A 23,379-nucleotide genomic window follows, 5' to 3' on the forward strand; every position below is an offset into this window, starting at 1 on the left:
CAACATGGTTCACTCCGATAACGCGCCCGATCAAAAACCCAAAGCTAAGTACCTTATCTTTAAAGCATATTTTATTTTCTTTTAAAATCAGGGGTTTGTCTTGCCTTCACTGTTTCTGCCTTGCCTTTTTCAGGGTTATCCCCGAGGCTTCCAGCCAACCATATCAGATCAAATTCGAAGCTAAGTGTCCTTTCTCTATTCTACTTTTAATTTCATTATTTTTTTATTTTTTTTAGTTAATGAAGTTCGCCTTCGGACCGATAATGCACTCACTCTCTGTTTTCTGTCTCATCTTTTTCCTTTTCAGGGTTTGTCAAATGCCAAAGCTACGTCGTTGGTAACCCTAAACCCTATTTTATTTTATGGCTTTTATTATTACTTGTGCCAAACCCTGTTGGGGATCCGCTGGTTTCACTTTCCCCTCCCCTTTATTGCTTTATATACTGCGTGGTTAGTAATTTAGGGAGTGCAAATTTAAACTGGATTAGAATCACTAATTTTACAAGATAATATATTCGAATATGACCACGTGATTGATGCACACACGCACGCTTTTGGGTAACCCTCTCTGTTGCCTGTTGCCTGTTGCCTTGTTGCCTTGTATTTTGTGCAGAATAGCCAGTCCCTCAAATACGAAGGATACCTCAGCCATGTTGCCTCGATAAAAGGTCATGAGACCCTAAAATGATGCTGCCTTCGATACACTAACATGACCTCGACCCTCGGAAGTTGCCCACGAATAAGGCTGAGGTATCTTCTGGTTGCCTAACGAAAATGGCTTATTCTGATTCTTGCCTTAGACTACCTGCCCTTCTATGGCATGGGACAGTCTTATGGCAAAGGATGCTTCGATGACCCTTCAACCTCCAAACGAAAGGCTTCCTGCCCTCTTATGGCAAGGATAGACCCTTTCATTCTGAAAGGCTAAAAAGAGACCTATCATCTGAGTTTAAGGTAATTGCCCCTAATTGCCTTGCAATGCTCAAATCTTTTTATTATATTCTTTCTCATAATTTTTCAAAAGGGCAACGCTTATTCACAAGCTAAAGTCCCTATCTCTTTCATCTACATTTTCTAAACAAACGAGCAAGCAAAGCAATTAAGAGCCCATGGAAAACCATGGATGCAAAGGGTGCCTTACACCTTCCCTTTGCATAAATTACCCCCCGAACTTAGATTTTCTTTAAAGGTTTTTTTCTGTTTCTTTTTGCCTTTCTGATTTAATTTGGATAAAATAAAAGTCGGTGGCGACTCATGCTTTACCGCACATCTCGATTATAAAAAGTCAGTTCACCGTGTTACACTATGTAATTGGTGACTTTGTAATATTGTAAATTACAAAATGTATTTTGTAAAAAACTAATATTGGGCTTAAAATAGCTATTACTTTTTTATCCAAATAATCATTATTATTTTTTTATAAAAAACCAGTGAATTTTGCATTACACCCAAGAAAATTATATTTACGCTAATATTTTAAAAACTCAAAATATTTTTAAAGATTTTAATAAATTTTAAAGATTTTAATATTTTGAAATAGTTATTACTTTTTTATCCAATATATTTACACTAATATATAAATTTATACTTATATAAAAGTGAGTTTACAATTTTTTATACTATGATTTTACTTTTAGTATTCAAATTTTACGTGATTGTTGTTATTAAATTTATTTAAGTTTTTCTTTTTACAATTTTAGTAATATATTAACTATAATTACAAATAAATATAATAAATTTTATTGAAATTTCAATTTATCAAAAAATATTATTGTTTTTTATGATAAAAGTTATTAAAACGTTTTCTGAATTACAAGGATAGATTTGTATAAACGTACTTAATTAAATAAATGTTTTAATCTTTCATTTATTATTTACCATTTTTCTTTACTTTATACATTAAATCTGATTCACGTTCTCCATATAAAAATGAATACTCACTTTTCAACTTTTAATAAAAATTTGAATTAACAATCTGCTCAATGTATATAGCAACCAAAAGTCACATAGAGAGGTATAGACTCTGCCTCAACCTATAATTAATGCACATTAAAAATATATACTAAGTATACTTAACAATGTGTATAATATTATCATAAAATTTTATTAGGTAATTACTACGATTTTTAATTTTTTAATAATTATTATAATTTTTGTTTTTTTATTGTTAATAATGACTAATTATTAGTTTTTATTTATGTGATAGGTGGGTAATAATGAGCAATAACAAGTATTTAAATTTTCAATACAAGTCATAAACTTTTTTTTAATATCTAAATTAGGTTAATAAAATACTTATTTTGATATCTTTTTTATTACAACATCAAAATTGATTTTTTTTTAATTGGAGTTTTATAAACAATTAATTTAATTTTTATTATTACTAGTTATATTTTTTAAAAGTTTTATTATATTTTTTTAAAATTATTTAATGAAATATCAAATTTTTAATTTTTTTTTAAAATTTTATAAAGTTAAGCGTCTATTATGAAATTCTCTTAGACAAAAAAAAGATAGAGAAAATATTCATTTGAACTGAAAGTTCAAGATACCATAAATTGTAGATATTCATTAAAAACTGAAATTTGACGGGGAGCTGTCATATATTGTATGTTTATAAAAATTATAAATATAATATAATAAAAAGGATTTAAAGCTGATATTAACGGGAAGTTGTTATAAATTTTAGGTTTGGAAAATTTGACTAATACCTCAAAAAGAATGTTATTTGAATTGAAAAAAAATGGTTTTATTTAAATATGTAGTTTTACAATTAACTCATCTGGATTCAACTGAGTTTTGTTAACTCATCTGGATTCATGGGTAGATGTAAACATATCTATGAGATACCAGTTGTAGACTGTTCATTTTAATGGCCATCTTTTAAATATTTATCTTGTTGACATTTTAAATATTATTGTAATTACAAATCAATTCTTAAAAGTCGGTGCATATTATTACATATATTTGTAACTATGTCAATGTTAACCAATTGAAGAATGAATTCAAACTTTATAAATGATGATTTGATAAATATGTGATGTGAATCTAGACGGGACTCGTGCGATAGCACGAGTTTCTTACTAGTAGAAATGTTAAAATGTTATGTTTTGAAGAGTGACACTTCAAATTTTAAATGATGTTGCAAATAAAGGATGAGATGTGATTTAAATTTAATATATTATAAGATTAGATAAATATAATTTATAAAGCAGACTTCATAAAAAGATTTAAAAAATGGATTGAAGATGCATTTTTTAGAGAAGTTGCGTAGAAATTTATTTGATGTGACAAAATTATGATGATATGGACGAGGATGTGTTGACGAAAGAAACCGCACATCTGATTTAATTTATTATAAAAGTTGATATATCAAGATGGTTATTTTATTTTGAAGAATGAATTTTTTTTTACATGTTATTCTTCATGACAAGTAGACATGTCTAATAGATACATTTGAATATAACATATGGAAATAATTAAATTATATCATTAAATTTTACTAAAATAATGTGAATTACCTTATTCAATATTTTATCTTACAACCATTTTTTTAATCTTTGGTAAATTTATATATAAGTTATTAGTAACTAATTGTGAATGGAAAATGCTTATTGTTAAGAAAATGTGAAAACAAGAAAGGAAAGAATAATCTCGACCATTCATTATCACCATCATCTCATGATCCCAATTAAATTTAAAATAAATTAAAAATTATACTCTAAAATAATGACATGTGTACATTCTTGTATTTCTTCTTCAATTTTTTTCGTACTAAATAGTACTACTCTGAGTGGAAAATAACCTTTGGTAAATCTTTAGTAAAGGCAATATTATATATAAGTTATTAGTAATTAATAATTAAGTTAAATGTGTGTTTTACCTTTATGAAAAATGAAGATAAGTTGTTAAACATGTTACATAAAAAGATATATGACAAAATTTGGATGATATCGACAATGAAATGTTAGACGCAAGAATTCACGATTCTGATTTAATATATTATAAATAGATGATTATTGATTTCAAAGATACTGAAGACATACATAATAATTATAAAACACTCATAAACATGTTATTATCATTCAAATAAAACAAACTCATTAAAAACACACATAAAAAATTTATTCTGATAAAACAAATCAAACTAAATTGTAGGAGGAATGAGATTTGTGTCTTTCGTGGCCTTGGATATAAAAAGCTTTTGAAACTTAGAATCCACGTTGAAAGACGCTTGTTGCACCAAAGGCGATAAAGCTCCCCAGACTGATGTCTTTCCAGCTAACTCTTCAAACAAAGGCCTGTAACATATTTACAATTTTTTGTTAGTTCAATTTTTTATCAGACGATTATGAATCTTTGACTGCGTGAATGCGTGCAGTTTGTAACCACATGGGTAAACTCAAAGAAACAACTTACTTGGTTGTAGTCACAATAGAATAGCTCTCCATTCCTTCATCACCTGCAATTTGAGCAACTACAAAAAAATGTGGCACAACAATCAAATCACCAACCTTAACTTGAGCATCCAATACACATTTTCCATTCAACCCCACAATTTCAAATTTTCCACTTCCTCTTGCAATGTAAAGTAACTGAATCCCGGGTGTGATAAGGTTTGACGGGGCCTTAGTAGCATTTGGTTCAAGTTTAACTCTAATCACACTCAACCCCACATCCTTAATAAAAGGAAAATCTTTCTCATTTAACGTTGTCACTAATCCTCCATTATGGGTCTTAATTTCTGGAACTTTGGTATCAATGTCATAAACAAAGTCTTTAGTTAGGTCCAATTGTGGCTTAGGTATTGGTTGATTTTTTTCTAACTTGATTATCACAACCCCCTTTTGGCTTTGTGTTAATTTGGTCACCTCATCTTTATTAAAACTGTATACTTTGCTTATTAATTCACTAGAGAAACTTCCTAAAAGTCCTTGAAGACCAGTTAAGAAAAAATAAGTGAATTGTCCTGGAATATGAGCTGTTGAAGTTTCACCAAGAAATAAAATGTTAAGATTTGAGTGACCATCATTGAACCACCACGAAATAGATCCAATAGGCACAGGTATGACATCTCCTTGCTTAAGTTTCAAAACAACTTCTTTTCCAGTTTTGGGAAGCACTATTCCAACTACACCATCACTCCCTACAATTGAGAAAATTTAATTCAATAATTTAAAAACTTTTGAAAATAATGTTGATCCCAAAACTTGAGTTTATTTTCAAATTTAGTATTATATAATTTTCCATCTTTTAAATTTTCATAAATATTCTCAAAGACTAAACTTTGAGCTTATTTTAATCGTCAAAATATTCACTAAATAGTTGACAATATAATATCTTTATTAGAAATTTTCTTTATTAGGATTTTACTTTTTTAAGAGTAAAAAAAGGGTTCTTACAATTTTTTATTTATTTTTAACTCAAAATTTTAATTATATAAAAAAATATAATAATAGCTTTAATTGACGTATATATTGTCGTACTAATTTACAACTCATCTATATCATTTTTTATATGTAGACAAAGTGATAATTATTTCTAAAAACTCACACACACAATTGTGACGTGTAGGGTTGGAACTTTGATTATGGCGTCTCATTTCATTTAGGAATAACAACTTTTCAATTGAACTATAATTTGCAGATGAATCATATATTCACTACTAAAAATAATACATTTGTTTACAGGAGTTTACATCAGGTATCAAGATATCTGATGTAAAAACTATTTGTCAAAGGATTTTACATCAGATTTTATAATAATTTGATGTGAAAAATATTTGATTTAGAGATTTTACATCGGACATTTATTTCCACCGATGGAAAAAATAACGCGGTGGCAGTTTCGTAAATAAAGTGAAATTTTATTATAAGGGATTTTACATCGGTCCATTAAATAACCGATGGAAAATGTCTTACAATCACGGGCCTTTACATCAGTTGGTTAAATAACCGTTGGGAAATGTCTCACAATCATGGGCGTTTACATCGGTCCGTTAAATAACCGATGGGAAATGTCTCCATTATTTTTCCCTAAAACCCTACGCTCCTTACAAACACGAAAATCATTTCTTCTTCTTCTTCAGCCTAAAGTGCTATTTCTTCTGCTGAAAGCGTTCGAGACCCTCTCCGACGACCACTCATCATCCGTTCGCGGCCTCCTCCTCCGACCACCCATCATCCGTTCGCAACCTCCTCCGTTCGCGATCTTCTCCGAACACAACCCATTCTCCGTTTGCAACCTCCTCCGTTTGCGACCATCCATCCTCCGTTCGATGACCACCCATCTTGGCCGTCACCACCCTTTTTTCTACCAGTATAGTTTTCACTATTTCCCCTTAACTTATTTCTAGGTTGCTATTTCAAAACCTAATTTCACCCCCTTTGTCTCTCATTCTCGATTTATGCTGATAGTCGTCTCACTCCACTGGAAATTGTACCAGGTTTTGATTTATGAAGAAAATACGCAATTGAAAAGTGTCAAGTTTCCAGGTTTGTTTTTCTACCATGTTTGTTTGTCTACCATGCTTGTGTGTGTGCAACTAGTTTGTTTGACAAATTTTCTTTGATTTTAAAAAGCTCGTAGGTTCGCCTGATGACACCAGCCTTGGATTTCTCCGAAGTGATTTTATTGCATGATTCTATTAGTTTTTGAAATTGTTGATTGTCAGGTGATTTAGAATTTGACATGGTAAAGAACACAATCCAAAGGATTTTCGGACTCGTTAAACTCGAGATAATATGTATATGTTGAATTGTTTTTTTTTCTTTTTCGCGTGGGTTTAGATTCTGTTATAAACAATGTGAAATACATATTGTTTTTTCATTTTCCTTCAGTGGTGCTGTAAATGCGGAGACACACGAAGAAGTTGCTATTAAGAAGGTTGGCAATGTGTTTGACAGCAGAATCGATGCCAAAAGGACCTTACGAGAGATTAAACTTCTACGACACATGGATCATGAAAATGTAATTTGATAAACCTTTTTGATTTGAATGATTGTCTTACTCGTCAGTTTCGTGATTGGATTTCAATTTTGTTGTCTTTATTAGAATTGATTTTCATACAAGACATTTTACTTACCGATTACGTCTCCAATACAGGTGATAGTCCTTAAGGACATTATACGGCCTCCACAGACAAACAATTTCAATGATGTTTACATTGTTTATGAGTTAATGGATACCAACCTGCATCAAATAATCCATTTGAGGATGACCAAGTGTTGATGGAGAAGTTAACGAATTTGGCCCTTTGTGATTTCAAAAATGGTGCTGTTAAGATTCAAATGATTCCAAATACTGATAATTCATAATTGGATTGATTGCGAAGTCTACATTGAGAGTTCAGTATTACCTTGTTTCTAATGCGAGGATGTTAATGTAGCAGGTACTATTTGACTTAAACTTTAGACTCAAATGCAACTTATTTGTTATGTTTATTATGTTACTTATTTTATACTTGTTCTAGTTACTAGTACTACTGGCTTATAGATCATTGTTAATTAGTGGTTGATTGCATATGTACATTGAAAAATTGATATGTTATTCTCTTTTTTCAGATAGTTAGTTCCATTGATTCTTTGTTCATGCATTACCTTTTATTTCACAATTATAGGTTTGGGTGATTTGTGATTCAATTTTCTAAAATTAGAATTTAAACCTAGCTATAAAACCAAGGTACTAGTATGTTTGAAAAAGATCATTGTGATTTGAAAATGAATTGTAAATTTTTTCATGTTACTTAATTTGTTAAAAATTCACGGGTTCCTACATAAATGAGTTTGTATGTGCATTTGGGATTGAAATACTTATCATCAACTGCTTTGTATTGATGTGAGAATATAATCTTTAAGTAGATTAATTAGTTAGTTAATATAATATTGTTATGGTCCAGTTTTTTCATTTCATCTTATTCGCTTATGTTTTGTATGATTTTCATTTCAATAATTTGTCAATAGTTTAAAGTGAGCTTCTACTATTATTATACATGAGCCTAGCTTTGATTCCAAATTTTTAAATGAAGACTTATAAAGTGAGCTCCAGAATTGCTTCTTAATTGTTGTGAATATACTGCAGCCATTGATATATGGTCTGTTGGTTGCATCCTCGACAAAATCGTGACCAGACCTATTTCATGGGACAAATTATGTTCATCAGCTCAGATTGATCACAGAGGTATATAGGTCATGCATTTTGCTTTATATGTTGCAGATCATGTCATAGTCTTTGATCATTTTCAGACTTGGTCGAAAAAAGATTTAAGTTTGACAAAATTTCATTGATTTTAAAAAGCTCATAGGTTCGCCCGATGACACCAGCCTTGGATTTCTACGAAGTGATAATGCTCGTAGATATGTAAGAAAACTTCCTCAATATCCAAGACAACAATTTGCTGCCAGGTTTCCAACATGTCTCCTGGTGCAATTGATTTATTAGAGAGAATGCTTGTTTTTGATCCGAACAGATGCATTACAGGTATAGATTATAACAATTCTTCTCTTGACAGTATATTTTCGGTAGTCTTTTATAAACTTTGGATTCTTCGTGTCTATACTTTTATTGACGGAACATTACTTCGTTGCAGTTGATGAGGCTCTGAGCCACCAATACTTGGCGCCGCTCCATGATATTAAAGTGGAACATGTTTGCTCTAAACCTTCCAATTTTGATTTTGAGAAACCGTCTTTCACTGAACAAGATATCAAGGAGAACTCATCTGGAAAGAATCTGTGAAGTTCAATCCTGATCCACCTATTTATTGAGAATTCGCACTTACCATTGTATGTTGATAGTGAAATACTTGGTACCTTATTTAGAAACTTTTTTTTTTGGACAAATTATAGTGATATTGAAAAAGAAAAAGAAAAAAAAAACTGATTGATTACTATAATTTGAAACAGCATTCACTTGTCAACTTTGAGAAATGCTTATGAGAAAGCTCATTCCTAAACATAACTTACATAGACTAATACATCTCAACATATTTCATCTTGTAAGCACACTTCTTAAGCTCCAACTTGTCAATAGGTAAACTCTCTTCCGGAAAAATATAAACTCTTTCTTTGTGGTTTGTGTGGTTTTGAAAAAATATGAAAAATTAGGTTAAAAAAAATTACAGGAAAAATACCTTAAATTCGTTAAAAAGTAAAGAACATATTACACCGGGCCATTGACGGAATAGATGCAAAAACATATATATTAAATCGGGTAAATGGTAAAACCGATGTAAAATATGGCATATATTTTTTTAAAAAAATATTTGAATTTTTTTCACATCAGACATAACATTCAACCGATGTAGTATGTGTATTTTTCACATCGGGTTTTGGACCGATGTAAAATGTCTCAGATTTACTACATCGCTTGGATTTACATCGGACCCAGACCCGATGTAAAATGTACTTTTTACCCGATGTAAAAACTATTTTCTGCACTAGTGATTATTTAATTTAACACATGAACAAAATTATGCTTCAAATTCATTTATGGAGAAACTTTTTTTAGTTAAAAAAAATTTATGGCTATATATTTTTATTAAGAAATTGAATGGCTACAATCCAGAACCACTAAAAAGAAAAGAATAAAAGGTAAAATAAGCCATCTAATTGATTAATTCAAACCAATAAATAAAATTATATTGATAAAAGAGAGTAATATATTTACTTAAATATTCTTAGTATGTATTGGTGCATTCATATTTATTATAAATATAAAATTGAACATATTAAATTGAAAGCTATGTAAGTAGAATTAATTAAAGGATATAATTATTGTTTCTCCAGCCTGACAAACGAGTAATTAATATTGAGAGCCATTGGAGTTGGCCACTTTGGCAAACCGTGGCTTCAATATGCAACGATTATAAAAATAGCTTTTTATTAAAATAATAATAAATCTTAAAATGGGCCATTATTAATAGCTTTTTTAAATTTTTTTAACACTCTATTTGAATTAAATATTAATATATGAGATAAAGTTGTGGGACCCAATATTAGTTTTTTAGAGTTGCACCGTTTGAGTTAAAATTGAGTGAGTTGCTTCAAGATGATGTGGTGTAATGGGTCCCACAAAACCCAAAAATGGGTTGCACCATTGGAGGTGCTCTTAGTTAGCTCTGAAAGATAGTCTATAAATAGTGTATATGCCTTTTACATGATAACTCACTTACACTGAATAAATTTTAATGTTTTTCTCTCTTCTTTAAACACATAACTTCACCCACTACTCTTTCCACATAGTGCAAGTAAGCACTTGTTCTAACAAATTGATATCAAAGCTATTGATCAAGGTGTAGATTACACGGCTTATTGGTTTACAATCATTATACAAATAAGTAAAGATGATTGTGGTAATGATCTTCTCAATATACTTCCAACTCTTAATGGCAAGAAATGGAGAGAGATGGCACAAATAAATAAATATCTTGCTTGACTATCAAGATACTTTTGAGGTGGTTACCAATGGAGTTCAATAGCTCCCAGCAAATACAACAGAAGCAACAAAAAAATTTCACAAGGATGAAAAGAAAAAGGAATGCAAGGCTGTGAATTCAATTCAAGTAGTAGTATATGCTGCAAATTCGGGTAAAAGTTTTCATGTTGAGATTGTAAAGCAGCCATGAGATCTTTTGATTAAATACTATTGAAAAGGGGAAAATGTGAAGAATGTGAAGTTGGAATCCATGAGAAGGCAATATGAATTATTGCAAATGTACAAGAATGAAACTCTTTCATCTTATGCATCATAGATTTAATGCATCACGCATACTATGAAGAGTTATGGTAAAATGATGACTGAGAAGATAGGGATTGAAAAGTTAATGAAACACTCACTCCTTATTTTGATGAATCTGATGATTGCAATGTAGCTTTCATGGTTGTGGCTTCTAAATATTAATATCAAGATGGATCATAGTTTATAGATACGAATTATTCAAACCATATGACAGGTCACACGAATTGGTTGGTCATGTTTTTGGCCGCACAAGAAAGAGTAAGGCGAGACTAGCATATAGTAAATACCTATAAGATAATGATATTGGAAACATGATGATTAAAAGGAATGATGGAAAATCAATAACCATTGAGGATTTTTCGTTTGTACTATTTATGAAATGTAATTTATTGAGTGTTGGTCAACTCATAGAGTAAGGATTCTTAGTAATCATGGAAAATGATGCTTTTGAACTATATGATCTTGCAATATGCTTGTCTTGAAGTCACCTTTTGCAAAGAACGAGACCTTTAAGACCATGATCAACACCCCAAAAGTAGAATGCTTGCAAGCCGTGGCGAAGCTTAAGAAGATTTGACTATGGCATCTAAGGTTTGGTCACCTCATTGGTTAACTCAAAATATGGTGCCAGTCTTACCCAGTTTTATTATGTCTGATAAAATGTGTGATGGTTGCTTGGTTTGTAAGAAACCTAGAAACTAATTTAAAGCTAGCTTGCCTATGAGGTCATCAAACGTGTTATAAGTTGTTCATTCAGATGTGTGTGGTCCTTTAGAAGAGAAATCACTAGGTGGAAATATATGCTCCATCTTATGTATAGATGAGCATAACATTAATATGTTGATCAATATGATAAAGACTAAAGATGAAGTGTTGTGCATATTTAAGAATTTAAAGACATTTGTTGAAAACCAAAGCAATAGAAGAATTAAAATTTTTAGAACAGGTGGTGGTGAATACACAGCCAAGAGTTTTGTGTCATTTTGTCTTGATTAAGGCATACAACATAAGGTTACAACTCCCTATATACCCCATCAAAATGGTTTGGCTAAGAGGAGAAACATAACTATATTGGATATGGTCAGGTGCATGGTAAAGCAAAGAGGCCTAACCATTTTGAGGAGAAGCAAAAATACTGCAATATATGTGCTCAATAGATGTCAAACAAGAAGAATCAAGAACATGGTACCTGAGGAGGTTTGGAGTGATAAGAAACCTAGTGTGCATCATTTTAGGGTATTTGGGGAATTCTATCATAAACATATATATCCTTGATGATAAGAGAAAGAAATTGAATGACAAAAGTGAAGTGATGATTCTAAGTTGCTATCATGCAACGGGTTTCTATAAATTGTATCATCATGCCACACAAAAGATGTTCATCAGTAGAGCAACTCAAGAAAGCCACAAAGGAGCTCATTAATCAATGATAGTGATAATAATAATGAGTCATCAGATGAAGAAGTATAAGCACCAAAATTTTAGTTTGGTGATAGACCACGAAGATCAAGAAATATCCCAGTTAGGCTACAAGATTGTGAACTGGTAAATGACAATGAGGTGACAGAAAAAAGTAACTTAATGTATATTACAATATGGAAGAAGAGTTAATGGTCAATATGTGGAGTAAGTCTTGATAACTTACTCTTTGAGTAAGAATATCTCATATATATATATATATATATATATATATATATATATATATATATATATATATATATGAGGAGGGATCAAATTACACCCGAAGAGTTACACCACGAGTTACACTCGTTCAATAACTACATTTCGAATTAATATTTTTTAAATTCAACCGTTGGATTGAAACATAATATCATATAGACCATACCTATAAAGTTTGAGCTTAATCTATATTGATTTACTATATGATCAAGATATCCAAAGATTAACGTCAAAATGAGCTTTCATATAACGTTAATTTTGATGTAATTCAATGACATAGTAAATCATTATAGATTAAGCTCAAACTTTATAGGTATGATCTATATGATATTATGTTTCAATCCAACGGTTGAATTTAAAAATATTAATTCAAAATGTAGTTATTGAATGAGTGTAACTCGTGGTGTAACTCTCCGGGTGTCATTTGATCCCTCCTCTATATATATATATATATATATATATATATATATATATATATATATATATATATATATATATATATATATATATATATATATATATATATATATATATATATATATATATATATATATATATATATGAAGAGGGATATTTTTATTCCGAGGGTAAATGTAGAAGAGTTACTCCAAAGCTATAAATATTTTTTGAAGAATAGTGTGACTTTAATATTTTAATGCAATTAAGTTTCATATTAATATTATTAATATTTGACATGTAATTTTTGAGAATTACAACCTGTATAATTTGACATTTTAATTCTATTTTATGATAATAAATTTTAATATGAATAAAATATATTAATAAATTTAAAATAATTAAAAAATAATAATTAATTTATAAATTAATTTAAAGTTTAAAAATTATTATATTAATAATAATAACAGAGATATAAGTTTTTATATTTCTTTAAGTAGAACAGTTCAGTATGGTATTGTTTTATGCCTTCTATTCTAAATTTATTATATTTAAATAGACTTTAAGAAAAATCTAAGCGTTCTTCTATCTTTAAAAAAAAATAATGTCTTACATAGTCTACCGTAGGTATTGTCTAAATCCTAAGAGTAACTCCAATGGAGAGTTTTTTTAGTTCTCCAGCTAGCATGTCACATAATGCTGCCATGGTGGCAAACCGTTACACTACAATGCAACGCTTCTTGAACTTAACAAATAATAAATTAAGAGTAAAACAACCATGCTTTATTTCTTCTTCTTGTTTTTAATACTTTTTTCACTTATAAATAATTTATATATTAATTTTTATTTTATATAACAATTTTATAAATTTTTTTGTAGATATTAATTTTAATTATTATATTGAATTTAAAGTTTAATTTGATTTATTTATTTATAGTATATTTTTATTACTTTAAATAATTTTAATTAATATAAATAAAATATTAATATATAAGATAAAGTTGTGAGACTCAATATAAATTTTTTGAGATTGCACCATTAGATTGAAAATAGAATGAGTTGTTTCAAAATGATTTGGTTTAATAAATCCCATAAAAAAACTTAAAAATGAGATGCTGTAATTATATTTAGTAACAGCATAAAATATTTGAGTTGGTAAATGAATGTTTTGGAGTAGAAAAATTTAATGATTCAAGCACGGTAAAGTCAACTGAATCAATCTATGAGATCGTGTTTTAGATAATAAAACAATATTTTATTAAAAAGATAAGATAATGAAATAAAAAAATAAGATAAGATAATGAAATTTCTGTCTTTAAAAGAAAAGCCAATTGACTATCAATCAAATCATGAATAGAAGTGAAAAGCCTACTATACATTTATAAAACTTGAGATTGACTTTTGATTTATACCGACATTTTTTTTGGGGTCAGGTTTTTTAAAAGTGTGATGTGGTTTGAAAATTTATTTAAAAATTTATTCTATATTAGAATTTTAAGTAATTCATTTTTTATGAGAATGAATAAATTATATCAGAATGTGAGGATGAAAAAATATCAGATTGAAAAAATGAATGGTTGAGATTAAATTGTGATCTTCATTAAATCAAGTGTCATTAAGAGGGAAGAAAAATTATTAATCAAATTTTTAAGATATTTTTTAATCTCAACCATTAAATATAAATTCAATGGTTGATATATATATATATATATATATATATATATATATATATATATATATATATATATATATATATATATATATATATATATATATATATATATATATATATATATATATATGAGGAGGGTTATATTGACTCCAAGAGTAAGTTATAATAACTTACTCCACATCTTGACCATTAATTATTTTCAATCTAATGGTTAAAATTAATAAAGAATAGTTTTATATATATATATATATATATATATATATATATATATATATATATATATATATATATATATATATATATATATATATATATATATATATATATATATATATATATATATATATATATATATATATATATATATATATATATATATATATGAGGAGGGATCAAATTACACCCGAAGAGTTACACCACGAGTTACACTCGTTCAATAACTACATCTCGAAATAATATTTTTTAAATTCAACCGTTAGATTGAAACATAATATCATATAGATCATACCTATAAAGTTTGAGCTTAATCTATAATGATTTACTATGTCATCAAGATATCCAAAGATTAACGTCAAAATGAGCTTTCATATAACGTTAATTTTGATGTTATTCAATGACATAGTAAATCATTATAGATTAAGCTCAAACTTTATAGGAATGATCTATATGATATTATGTTTCAATCCAACGGTTGAATTTAAAAAATATTATTTCGAGATGTAGTTATTGAACGAGTGTAACTCGTGGTGTAACTCTTCGGGTGTAATTTGATCCCTCCTATATATATATATATATATATATATATATATATATATATATATATATATATATATATATATATATATATATATATATATATATATATATATATATATATGAGAACATATCAAGTGAGAGCATTTTATAATGAGAGATGAGAGGAATAAATATACGTGTGAATGTATAAAGTTTTATAGGTGTTTATAATAATCTAAGTCTAACTTATTTAATTAAATAGATTTTTGAAGAAAAAATTTAAGTCTAATCTTTTTATTAAATAGGTTTGAGTTGACCTTATCTTAAATAGATTAGGCTATGGTCTATTCTCACTCCTAATCGTGAATAACTAATCTAATGTAATGAATATAAGGGTGTAGGTGAGCTAATTTAGGTTGGGTTTTGTTAAACCAAATATCCTATTCATATAAGAGACTCCGATTTGAGTGAGATAAAATAACCGCATATTATATTAATGGGTCGATTTGTGCAAACCTGCTAATTTTTGGGTTGGATTGGATAATGAGTTGTCCAAATAATTTTTCTATTTTATTAATATTAAATGAAATAATTTTTCTATTTTATTAATATTAAATTAATAAATGATGAGTCATCATAGTTTTTTTATAAAAATTACTCAATATTTTCAATTTCTTACAAAAATTAGATAACATATTTTTACTTTCTTTTAACATCATAAAATATTAAATAATGATAGCATCAACTAATAAAAATTATCATAAAAACTAACAATAAATTAAAATTGTATGACATAAAATTGTATGACATAAAATTGTATTATCATAAAATAACAAAAGAGAAACACATTCAAAATTAGTTAAAGTCATAATTCCCTAAAATAGTAAATGTTAAAAGACTAAGTTAATATTTAATATCATTAAAATTGTAATAATAATAAATTTTTGATTAGTGGATTTGTAGATTTTTTTTGAGTTTGAATCTGATTTTACCTAAAACTTGATTCTTTTTAATGAGTTTTTTAGTTTAAAAATCTATCTCCGTCCAATTATACGATCCAACCCACTTTTTTAAATTTTTTAAATGGATTTAACAGATTTCCGTAAATTGATCCAATCCATTTACACCCCTAAATGAATATACACCTTGTTTGTTAGCTAAAAAAAGTAATTAATGATTAGTAATAGTAATTATCTAACCTTCAACAACAATACCAACTTTGGATGAATCTCCATAATGAGGAAGAGCAAAGCCTCTTGGCTCAAGAACAAGTTGACCAGCACCAACATTTGTCTTAGCCAAAACTTGAACTTCAGAACTTAACCAAATATAGTAACCACCACCATCTCCTTCAAACAATGGCTGTGCACTCTTTGGTGTTAGGTCTAACTCCATTGATTTCTTCTACTCATCAAAAAATAAACATTTCAATTTATAAATTAGAGATCCTTATAAGTAAAGCCTATAACTAATTATTATTAGATGTAAGTCACTAACAACTTGAATTTAATATCTATCTTTTAATAGCTTTTTCAATTTATAAAACAATATGTAATAATATTTATCAACATGACATAACACTAGATAATAGTATAAAATTTCACAAGATACATTATTTTTATAAAATATGTAAGTTGGAAATAATACAAAAGAAAATAAGAAACAACATTTAGTCTTAGAATTACATAAACTAATTGATTTAGTAGTATTATTGGTGGAGAATTAAGATTTTTTGAAAAAATTATGGTTAGTACTGAGATAATAATTTTATATTTCTATTTAAAATAATAATAAAAAATTAATAACGTAACATTAATGGATTGGGTCAACGAGTCTGTGGGTTACAAGACTCAAACCCGATATCCGAACCAAAATTATACGTTGTTGTGGGTTGAATTGGGTATACTCGTAAATGAATGTGTTTGGATAATTTATTGATTATATCAGTTTGGGTTAGCGGGTTTGTGGGTCGACCCGCACCCATAAATATCCCTAGTTGTACCTAAAAGATTAAGAACAATTGGACTATTATTTCATTTGTACGTTTAAATGTCAATTAATTATTCCGTTAATTCAATTCAATTACTTATAGAATTCACGACATGACAACAAAAATCATCAATAATTTTTTTTTTTGTCAAAAAGGTAAACGTAACATTATTAGAAAAATTTTCATATCAAATTCAAATAATACATCTACAAATTAGAAAAATTATAGAAACTAAATTAACGAGTGGCCCATGTTAATTTATTCTTTTTATACAAAGCATGTTAATTTACTTTTAATTTATCAAATAGTATAACTTAAAATTAAAACTTTCACATCCAGTAATGTCCCAAAAGTTAAGCAGAATCTTTATCTCAAAGTGTAAATTAAATCTCACAAAAAATATAAAAAATTTATAATTATTATAAGGTCATGAATATACCTGCAATTTTGGAGTTTCCACAAGGCTTGTTTATGCTGAGTTCAAGACTTAAGACTCTATATATAGAGTTCTAAATTATAAGGTTTTTTTTTTTTATTTTGCCATTAAAAAATAAAAAATTTAATACAAGTAGTTATCGTTTTCTCTTTTACTACACATGTTGTAATTGAATACTGTTAAATCGTATGAGCTGGAGTACTATTGCTTTGACTTTTCACAAATTGATATATTCCTCTCCCTTGTTATAAGTATCATTGGATTGGATTTCACTTATATTTAGAAAATATATTATATTAAAATTTTCATATTATTTATCTATTTTTTATATTAATATTGTAATAAAGTCCTTCAATTATTGCTTTAACTAAGCAACAATATATCTTTCTTTTTAATTTTTCGAATAGTTTAATATAATATCATCTATTAATAATGAATAAATCAGATGTTGCATATTCAAATATGTGTTTCTACAATTAATTTTTTTCGTTCTTTTATATTTTTCCCTTTTTTATAAATATTTTGTTCTTATTTGCTCGTTTTTAAATTTCAATACAACATTATTATTCAGTGGGTTAATAGGTATTTACACACCTGTAATGTTAGCGAATTTTGTTTCCCCCCCTCCGTTGCCAAAGGCAGGTTTTGGCAACGGTTTTTTCCAAAAAAATCGTTGTCAAAACCTGCATTTGGCAACGGAGGGAGGAAAAGCAAAATTCGCTAACATTACAGGGGTGTAAATGCCTATTAACCCCTTATTCAGTTTGTTCGTAATTCGAATTCAGTTTGTTTTTGTATACAGAGAGTGCTTACCTAAATGAAATGTTGGCTAGTCTAGTTCCACAGGTTCAGAGGACTAACCTTGGCAACGTGGTTTTGTAACTGAAATCTCTTAAAGTTGAAAATTTACTCGACTTTGATTTCATGGATTCACCTCCGCAGGATAATATTCTCAATTCTATGTACCAGTTGTAGGTTTTGGGTGCCCTTAACAATGTGGGGGGATTGACTGAACTTGGCTGGAAAATGGTTGAGTTTCCATTAGATCCTTCACTTTCTAAGATGCTTTTGATGGGTGACCAGTTGGGGTGTCTCGAGGAGGTTCTTACTATTGTTTCAATGCTTTCGGTATCGTCGGTTTTCTTTAGGCCAAAGGACCGAGCAGAGGAGAGTGATGTTGCACGTGAAATATTTTTTATGCCAGAATTCGACCATCTTACGCTTTACAATGTTTATCAGCAATAGAAACAACATGATTATAGAGGGGATCGGTGTAACGATCATTATTTGCATGTTAAAGGTCTCAGAAAGGCTAGAGAGGTGAGATCCCAACTACTTGATATTCTCAAGACTCTCAAAATTCCTTTAACCACATGCTGGCCTGATACAGATGTTGTCAGAAAAGCAATTTGTTCTGCTTACTTCCACAATTCAGCAAGATTAAAGGGTGACAAAGAGTATGTTAACTCCCGAAATGGGATGCCATGTCACCTTCACCCCAGTAATGCTCTCTATGGCATGGGTTGCACTCCTGATTATGTAGTTTATCATGAGTTAATTTTAACAACGAAGGAGTACATGCAATGTGCCACAGCGGTGGAGTCCAATTGGCTTGCCGAATTGGGATCAATGTTTTTTTCTGTGAAAGAGTCTGATACATCACTACAAGAACATAGAAAGAAATAGAAGCAAGAGAAAACGGCCATGGAAGAGGAATATATCTCCTTATTATGCTTTTCACAGACTTTGATTTCCATCTTAAAACGGTAAAGTAAATTATGAAACGTCTACATAGTTTTCCCCAAGAGTTGATATATTTTGGGCTTAGGCACTTGGACCACGACATTGCCCCCTCCTTTTGTGTGATGACTAATGACTTAAATCTAGTTGGCCCTCTTGCCTCCTGAAAATTGAGGATGGTTTCCACGACTTCAGCATGGTCATTAGGGATAGAAGTTTTTCGTATATTGTCATTCACGAGGACTTCTGGAAGTCCTAAGGGGTGAGATACTTATTAATTTAGTAGGTAAATGAATAGTGAATTTATTTTCAAAGACTCATGTTTACACCAAGACCTCTTAAAGTAAGATTAATGAAGGTCGTTGTTTGAATGAGAATGGTTAATGAGGGACGTCTACTTCTCTTTCATTGGGGCTAAGCTGAATCCTTATGTCGTATGTTGTGGAGCTGACAATGTTTATGGTGCCTAGAAGATGAGCATCTTTAGTTCAAGGGATATTAAGATTGGTGTGGATCATATTTAACATTCTTAAGTCTTGGGGGAAGTTAAACTGAGGGGGCTCTCTCGTTAGTCTTCTTTGGAGAATAATGTACTTTCTTCAAACATTTTTGTCACACCCTGATATTCCTTTAGGAATGTTGTTAAAGGTTGATTTTCCAGTTGTTTCAGCCCATATTAATCATTTATTTTGTTGTTGAAGAACCTGCGATTGCCTCTGCACGACCATGAAAATGTCTCAGAATAGGTCTTTAGTCTTCTGGTTTGCTATTGAGGTTTTCGCGACCTGCATGTTCTAGGTGCTGGGTAGGAATATTGAGTAGATAAACGGTCTAAAGTGGGGTGAATTGACCCTTTTAAATTTTTTACCGTTCTTCAAAAAGAGATATCAGAGTTTTTCAAACGCGCAGAAGTCTTAAAGCGAAAATAGAGATCTTATGCTTATATTGGAAATCAACCACATATACAACATACACAATTCACAAATACCACATATTGTTCAAAGAAAATTCACACACTAAATTAAATTGATAACTTGTAAATTACATGAGATGTGTTCTTTAAAAGAATTCAATTACTTCAGGATTTTAACACCACTAGTATGCAGATTTTAATCAGCACTAAAACTTAAATAGGTTCCAATTCAAACAAAACCTAAATTTATGCAATAAATTACTACCAACAGGAATTGACAATAAATTACATTAAGAACGAATAACCTAAACATGCAATAACCTACGAAAATTAAAATGCAAGATTGAGTGTGTGTGTGAGAGAGAGAGAGAGAGAGAGAGAGAGAGAGAGAGAGAGAGAGAGAGAGAGAGAGAGAGAGAGAGAGAGAGAGAGAGAGAGAGAGAGAGAGAGAGAGAGAGAGAGAGAGAGAGAGAGAGAGAGAGAGAGAGAGAGAGAGAGAGAGAGAGTACAGTGGGATATATAGTGGTTTGGCTCAATTGTCCTCGTTGGAGCCTATTCCATTCTCTAATGATTTTCCATTGAAAGTTTTTCTTCCAATATGTTTTGACAAATATCACACGAGTTCATACAATCACCAATCTAATATAATGCTGAGAAAAATAAATCTCTTATTTAGATATTGAGCCCGTTAATTCACCCCTACTTAAAAGAGATTGTGTTATTTAGGTAAAACGGTTTAAGGATACAATACTAGAGATGGAGGAGAAATGTCATTGTGAGAAGGAAGAAACGAAAAAGCAAAACACCTTAGAGTTGGATATGAAGGCTCTTGCAGCTTTGATATCTACTTCTGCATGTGATGTTAACAGTTTTCCACGTTCTTCTGCAGCAACACTTGCTCCAAATATAATCAAGTAATATTAAATTGTTTTAAGCTTTATATTTTTCTTATGATATCGTTGAAGAGTTTTAATCATCCAAGATGAAGAGACAGAGATGTAGATATGTAGAAGTATAGATGTAGATATTTAAATTTTTTTCATAGATGTTGATAGTCATTTTAAAAATATTATTTTGATTATGAATGATAATTGACATTAGGTTATATACAATAAAGATGTTATTTTTATTGTGAATTATTATTGACATTATATATATATATATATATATATATATATATATATATATATATATATATATATATATATATATATATATATATATATATATATATATAATGTAAATTTTTTTGATTTAAGACCATAATAACATTTTTTTTCTGAATATTATTATATTAGAATTATTGTTATTTAAGTCTAATAATAATTATTTATAAGGTTCATAAAATAAATGTATTTTACATATTATTACAAAATTTATTTGTTTTAACGGTGAAAATTTGTTGTTGTAGCTGTGAAACCATTGTTGTAGTTACTGAAGAAGACATTTAGATATGGTCTACCAAAACGATTTTACAATGAGTTACGACTATAAATCATTGTCATATTCCATAACAAACATTTCTCTAAAATATATCAATCACTTATCTTCAAAGCATTGATGTTTGGTACAAAATTGTGAAAAATTAAGACAATACCTTAGTTTGACACAGTCTAAAAATCGTTTTTATAAATAAAGGTAACAATTTTTTCAAATTTCAAAATATTTTTTACTTTGTTGTAGAGTAAAAACATCTTTTAAAAGAATATTAAAGTATTTGTTAGTCAATTTTGAAGTATCGTAATGCTTTGATATATTAAAGTAATTGATAATTATATTTTAGTTTTTGAGAAAAGTTGATAAGCACGAAACAAAAAGATAAGTAACAAAAAAAATAAAAAATAATAATTAGTATCTCAAAAACAAAACAAATAGTATCTTTATAGATTGAATGTTATTATGCTCAAATGAATAATAGAAATGTTAAAATTCTATGTTTTGAAGAGTGACACTTCAGATTTTAAATGATGTTGTAAATAAAGGATGAGATGCGACATAAATTTAATATATTATAATATTAGATGAATATGACTTACAAAACATGCTTCATAAAAAAGTAAAAAATTGGATTGAAGATGTATTTTGAGAGATGCTGCGTAAAAATATATTTGATGTGACAAAATTATGATGATATGGACATGGGTGTGTTGGCGAAAGAATATGCGCATCTGATTTAATTTATTATAAAAGTTAATATATCAAGATGATTATTTTATTTTGAAGAATGATTTTGCGCATCTGATTTAATTTATTATAAAAGTTAATATATCAAGATGATTATTTTATTTTGAAGAATGATTTTTTTTTTTATTTTACATGTTATTCTTCGCAACAAATAGACATGTCTAATAGATACAGTTGAATATCACATAAAAAAATAATTAAGTTATATTATTAAATTTTACTAAAATAATATGAATTACCTTATTAATAAAGGTAATATTTTATCTTACAATCGTTTTTTTAATCTTTGATAAATTTGTCTTCCAACTAAATTTTGTAGAAATGATAAATTATAATGTTTAGAGTAATTATTCTATTAATTTTGTATGTAACTTTAAAAAAATTGTTTAATATTTATGCATATTTTTATTATTTAATTTAAATCTACTAAGTTTAATATTTTTTTGTCTTTATTTTATATATGTTCATCTAACATATAAGTTTTTGTAAATAATTAATTATCTATTAAAACTTATGATATAATGACTTAAGACAATTTGAAAATTGATAGCATCAATTTTTTCTAACAAAAATATAATAATAATAATGATAAAATAGATTAAAAGGTTGCAAGAAATATATATATATATATATATATATATATATATATATATATATATATATATAAAGTTATTAGTAATTAATCGTTAGATTAACATATTTTTGCATTTTCTAGGGTTTGAACCAATGACCTCTAATAGAGAATAAATATGTGTTTTGTCTTTATGAAAAATGAAGATGAGTTTTTAAACATGTTCCATAGAAATATACATGACGATATGGACAATGAAGTGTTAGACGCAAGAATCCACTGCTCTGATTTAATATATTGTAAATAGATGATCATCGATATCAAA

At 28.4% G+C, this 23,379-nt stretch overlaps 1 protein-coding gene across 1 annotated transcript; it reads right to left on the reverse strand.

Moving 5' to 3' along the window:
• Positions 1-4,007: 4,007 nt before the first annotated feature.
• LOC131603295 (11S globulin seed storage protein 2-like) lies at positions 4,008-17,678 on the reverse strand. Its single transcript, XM_058875597.1, has 4 exons — positions 17,650-17,678; positions 16,420-16,624; positions 4,420-5,146; positions 4,008-4,301 (listed from the first exon to the last, which is right to left on the reverse strand). Exons 2-4 carry the CDS (start codon positions 16,613-16,615, stop codon positions 4,148-4,150), a joined length of 1,077 nt encoding a protein of 358 aa, XP_058731580.1. The 5' UTR covers positions 16,616-16,624; positions 17,650-17,678; the 3' UTR covers positions 4,008-4,147.
• Between the last annotated feature and the right edge of the window lie 5,701 nt (positions 17,679-23,379).

This window comes from Vicia villosa, linkage group LG5 (genome assembly GCF_029867415.1).
Source record: "Vicia villosa cultivar HV-30 ecotype Madison, WI linkage group LG5, Vvil1.0, whole genome shotgun sequence".
NCBI lineage: Eukaryota > Viridiplantae > Streptophyta > Magnoliopsida > Fabales > Fabaceae > Vicia > Vicia villosa.